General features: G+C 41.7%; 1 protein-coding gene across 1 annotated transcript in view; it reads left to right on the plus strand.

The window, feature by feature from the left end:
- The window catches only part of SIRT1 (sirtuin 1), a gene marked incomplete at its 5' end in the record, with an annotated part of 15,882 nt that extends 13,738 nt beyond the window's left edge, over positions 1–2,144 (plus strand). The window contains 2 exon segments of the mRNA XM_009874163.1: positions 133–693; positions 1,641–2,144. Of these exon segments, the coding sequence (XP_009872465.1) occupies positions 133–693; positions 1,641–1,963 (884 nt within the window).
- Between the last annotated feature and the right edge of the window lie 3,736 nt (positions 2,145–5,880).

Genomic DNA, 5,880 nt, shown 5'->3' on the forward strand with positions numbered 1-5,880 from the left:
CCGATCTGTCCGTTTTGGTCTTATTGCAAATCAAAGTGTGAAAAGAAGTCTGAGCAATCAAGCTGTCTAAGAAGATCTGTGCTGAAAGTAAAAGTGAAGTGACGACCTTTGAATTCTCTTTTCTGTGTGTAGGTTCCATCCCCCATGAAGTGCCTCAGATCTTAATTAATAGGGAACCTTTGCCTCATCTACACTTTGATGTGGAGCTTCTCGGAGACTGTGATGTTATAATTAATGAATTATGTCAAAGGCTTGGTAGTGAATATACCAAACTTTGCTACAACTCAGTAAAACTTTCAGAAATAACAGAAAAGCCTCCACGAACGCACAAGGAGCTGGAAATGCACTCATCTGAGCTACCGCCTACTCCTTTGAACATTTCAGAAGACTCTAGTTCACCAGAGAGAATGACTCCACCAGACACTTCGGTGGTGTCCTCGGAACACCCAGCTGAATGTAAGGCACAGAACTGTGACCCTGCCTCAGAAACTAAAGGGACTTGCACAGAGGAGAAGCTTCAGGACATACAGACATCATCAGAAAGCCCTGAAAACCCTACTAGTGAAGTAATGAACTCTGAAACCATGAAGGAAAATGGATCTAGCAATGGAGAAAATAAAGAAAAAAATGAATTGCTGAAGAAGTGCTGGGTAAATAGATCTGCAAAAGAACAGATTAGCAAAAGGCTGGATGGTAAGTGTTAACTTACTCATTTCGGTGTTTTGCATTTTGTGGCCAAGATGTTTGTTCTAGGCTTACTTTACAGCAGTAAGTTACCCATGAGGGATTCACTGAGGTTGGGTGGTTACTTTTGTTCAGACAAGTGTCTACATAACTCATCATTATATTGTTTATTTCTTTTGGAGAAGCCAACAGGAAATTTTTTTGTAATTCATAATAGGTTTTATAATCAGTGATTACATACTCCCTAAAAAGACCAAAGTTGAGGAGGTTGAAGGTAGGTGTCAAAAAATAAATCAGTCTCTGATATTTTCAGATGCATTTTTCAGAAAAATTCATTTGGTCCTCAGGTGTTCAGAAGCTGGTTGCATTAGGTCATGATTTGCTCGGGCAGTAGAACCGAGAGATGAAGACGTGCTGGGAGCTGAAAAGCAAACCTCACAGCTGAGGCCAGGCACATTTGGAAGGAACCTTTAGACTTTCCCAGGCTGCCTCCCAGCACTCAGCCTGTTAACGAACTGGTGTTCAGAGTTACCGCGCTAGAAAACCAGCGTGGGCGAAGAACCGGGAATTACACTGCAACTTCCCAGAGCAAAGGCTGGTTTTAAACTTGGTCAAACAGCCTGTGCAGGGGGTTCCACACCTGTTACAAGTAATGGAAATGTAGCTGTGAGTACATGTACCGAAGTAAAAAGCTGCTGATTGTCACAAGATTAAAGGCTCTTTTGTGTCAAAGGGAAGGGGGAGAAGGGATGCTGAGCTCTCCAGGGAAACATCCATCTGTGCTTCATAATAAATGCACATACATGGAAACAAGCATGGTTCTACTGCAGTCTGGTTTGTCAGCTAAGCTTCACTGTTGGAAATACACCTAAGCAGGTACCTTCTAACCAGGAGTCTGCAAGATCTTGTACAAATTGTTTATTTTAGCCTTTTACTGACTTGAAATTCTCTTCCAGGTACTCAGTATCTATTTTTACCACCAAACCGGTATATTTTCCATGGGGCCGAGGTATACTCGGATTCTGAAGACGATATCATATCTTCTAGCTCTTGCGGCAGTAGTAGCGAAAGCGGTTCGTGCCGTAGCCAGAGCTTAGATGTGGAGGACGAGAGCGAGATCGAAGAGTTTTACAATGGTATAGAGGATGAGGATGCTCCTGAGAGGGAAGATGAACATGGATTCGGGGAAGACGGAGTTGAACAAGACGAGTCGGCAGTTGACGAGTCAGCCTACACAAGTGCAGCCGCAGGGACGGATCACCCAAGCAACAAGTTGTAAAGCGATCACAGACTGGTTACAGGAACTTCCCACCAGCATTAGGAGCTTTGGCATGTCAGAACGAATGTTTACGTCTGAATTTAGAGCAACGAAAACATAAGGATGTAGTGTTTATAAGTAACTACAACAGATTTTCATGCTTAGTTTTTTACCTTTTTCAATAAAATTCTATTACTGCGCACTTGACACTAACGCATCTTTTTTTTTTTAAGGTACTAGGAATATCTAAACAATTGTCACTATATTCACTTTTAAGTTCATCTTCTGATCAGGCATCCGTGTATATAATACATTTTTTCGCTTAATGAATTTCAGCTTATATTATTTTAAACAGTTTTGAAAAAGCCATTGGAATGTTAAACTAATATAAAGGGAACAGCTAATTTAGACCAAAGAACGGTATTTTCACACCTCTTGCTTTGTAACAGTTGGGTTTATTTAAAACCTTCTTACGCTTCTGCTAAACCTTTCATTCTTGCCTAGTCTGTCATTAAACACTGGCATTTTCTAAGACCTACTGTGGCAGCTAATTTTTTGCTTTAACAGTTACTTTGTATGTTTGAGACATACTTAAATGTGAGTAGATAGCTGAATGGAAACAAGACAGGGAGCACTTGAGGAACCCCATGGTTTTTAGACTGGTCAAGAAGCGCTGTGAAGATGCTTTGGTTACCGAGTTCGTGGACGTGAAGTGATGCTGACAGCGGCTCCTGAGCAGTTACCACACTGGCATTTGAAACAAAACGGATCCCCTGCGGTAGAAGTCGTTCACCTCGTCTACAGAAGTCAAACGGAGCGCAGCTCGCGTTACAGACAGCATTTGAGAAGTTGCCATGGTTCTCGTGCGGAAGGCTGAGTTCAGAACAGCGTTCCTGCCCGCACCAGAGAAGGTGCAAGAAAAGCGAGCTCTTCCTTTGTACTTACTGATGCAACAAAACCCGAAGAAGCTAAACCGAAACACCGAGAGCCTCTGCTGACGCTGCTGAACGGATAAACCACAGGTTGGGCACCTAACCTGGAAGCAGCCTGGTCTGAGGTCGTGTCTCAGGTTAGAAAAATAATTTTCCACCTGCTAGCTCCACCTGGCATATTAAAAGCAAAGCAGCTACTCCAATTATTACCTTGTATATATTCAAGCGCTAGGCTGCCTTAAAACTGGATGTGGCAAATTTTCAAGTGCAGATTGTTTCCAAGCCTTTAGAACTATTTTGTAAAATTGCACAGTGCAGTAGTAAGTGAAACAGCATTTTTCTATAAACCACTTTTTCAACATTGGCCCAAACAAACTCGATGATGTAGATTATTCGTCTCCTTTGCTTTACTATTTATTGCATTTGGAATATGTATAGTAGCTGTTCTTTGAGCGCAAGATACATCAGCCAGTAACTATTTAAGAACAGCCTCCTGTATTCATCAGAAAATGTTGGCATGTTGTTCCATTGTCTGGATTTAATACAGCTCTCATTTGGCTACACTAAAGAATGCAATATGTTTAGTTTTCACTTGCATGTCATAATGTATTAGTTTGTGCTATAGGAGATATTTTAAATTGAAATACTTTGTTTTAAATTATTTTTACAGTGAGGATTGTTTTCTGCTCTTTTATATTGTATATAGTGTCTTTTATGTAATCTACTGGCATATGTTTTGTAGAAGACTGTTTAAAATGACTGGCTATCTTCCTGCAACTTTTGAAATACAAAACCAGTGTTTTATACTCGTACACTGTTCTAAAGTCTATTAAAACTGTCATTTGATTTCTGGTTTCCGTTAATTTCTGTTTAATCTTAACAACTTAACAAACGATGTCCTATAAAGTCAAGGTATACTCTACCTAATATAAAGCATTATACAATAAATTGCTTTTTTTCCATCTGTCCCCTTGGGGGAAAAAAAAAGCGCCCAAATCAAACTGTTCTGCACTGAGCAGAGATCTGCTCCTGGTGGCCCTCAAGGGCAAGGCCTGGTTTAATTAGGTTTCCACAGTGTGATACCTTACTATTTTGATGATCCCACTGTACTCACAAACCACCATCCCTCAAACTACATTTGTGTGAGGCAAAAGAAATTGTCTCTAAAACTCACATGGTTGAGAGATGACAAAGTATTAAGAATACCAAGAATTTTCTACAGAGATATTTCCCTACCAATTGCTTATTACTCTGACAGAACTCAGTAACATTTTTCCTCTAGAATAAAACAGCTGCACCTTGTCCTACACCTAGGTGAAATTCTACCTTTTTTCTTGCTTGTATCTTTGTCAGATTATTTGAACAAAAGAGGACCCCCCAAACTATAACATCTCACCTTACTCCTCTACTTCACACACTATCCTTCCCCTGTAGTGAAGGTACCACCTTTAAACATTGTTTAAAATACTCATAAGGCAGCTGGGCATGAGGAAACTCTTGCAGTCACACCATTGTTATCCCTCAGATTTCAGCATCTTACATGAAATTCATCTGGAAGCATGGCAGAGTGTGTTTGGTTCCTGCTATAATTCACAAGATCTCAAAAGGGAAGATGCTTTTTCTCAGAATTTGCAGTACTACACTAACAACCCTCTTAGCATTTACGTTTAACAGAAGCCCTGACAAAAGTACAGCCATTTATTTAATAAGACAGTGCCACTACCCAGCCCCCTTTGAGCCTATTTAGATGCATCAGACACAACAATGACCTTACACAAGTATTTAAAGTGATGTAAATTAGTCCATATATAAAAATCTTGTAATTATTTTTTTTTTTTACTGAAAACATATTCTCCACAGGTCTATCTCAAACCCAGTACATTTTTAATTAGTGTTTTTGATTACGGAAAATACATATTCTCTTTAAATGCCTGACAGCAAAGCATCAAACAACATCCACCTGGGAGAGACTGTAAGAGTTTGAATGAAACCAGCATTCGTAATCGATTTGAAAAACTGAAAATAAGTTTGAGAAAAAGGAAGACAGAATTCAGTATCTTCAGTTCAATACCCCAGCTTAAAAACCAAACCAGAATGGCCGAATCTAAAGGCAGTTGCAATTATTTGCATAACATACTTATCTACAGTGACTGGAGAATAAAATCTAGTTCAAAATTTCAGGCTAAAGCAACTGGCAGTGTCGGTGTGGGGATGGGCTCTGAACTAGCTCCAACTCATCAACACGAGGCCCAAGGACCATCGAGCTGGAGACACGGGAACGCAGAGGCAATGAAGTAAAACCACCGCAGACAGAAGTGAACCTGAAGTAAAGCTGCCCCAGGACGCTCTGGGACCTCAAAGTGGCCTCAGCAAGGAATCGGGCAAATTCCAATGGGACGGGAACACCTGTGCTCTCCTGGAACCAGCACCCGGGAAGCTCCAGGTGGGGACAGTTTGTGCCCCAGATTAAGGCAGCAGAGCAGCTCTCAAGTGAAACACAGAAAGAGCTCTGCTGCCACTGTTCCCCCTGCACCTCTGCTACAACAGACCAGGCAAATGCTCATCAGGCACACCCGGAGCCGCTACTCACCCCGCCGAGGAGACGGAGAAGGAACCACGGGTCTTTACAGGACTAAGTTTCTTAAGAGACACCCGGTGACTGCACAAAATTGTCAGTCCTCCCCCAGAGCAAGAGCTACTCGGCCGTCCCTGCGAACCCCTCTGCCTTCCACACACGCCGAGCTGCCCCTGCGTCAGCAACACCGGCAGAGCAAACACACACAAACTGCAAATGAAGCTACTGACTGCAGAGAGCGAGCGAAGAGGTTTTTAAAAGCCACAAAGGAAAAGTCCTGAAACATTTCATACACGCCAACAGTCAAGTCCTTAAACATACAAACATATTTCAGTCCGGTTTGGTTTTTTTTCACTGCACAATTACTGTTTGTAACAATTTCCAACGGCAAAGCTGCCCCCGGGCACCCACCTCCGCTCAGGGATCAATCC

This window comes from Apaloderma vittatum, unplaced genomic scaffold (assembly GCF_000703405.1).
Source record: "Apaloderma vittatum isolate BGI_N311 unplaced genomic scaffold, ASM70340v1 scaffold42977, whole genome shotgun sequence".
In the NCBI taxonomy this organism is placed as follows: domain Eukaryota; kingdom Metazoa; phylum Chordata; class Aves; order Trogoniformes; family Trogonidae; genus Apaloderma; species Apaloderma vittatum.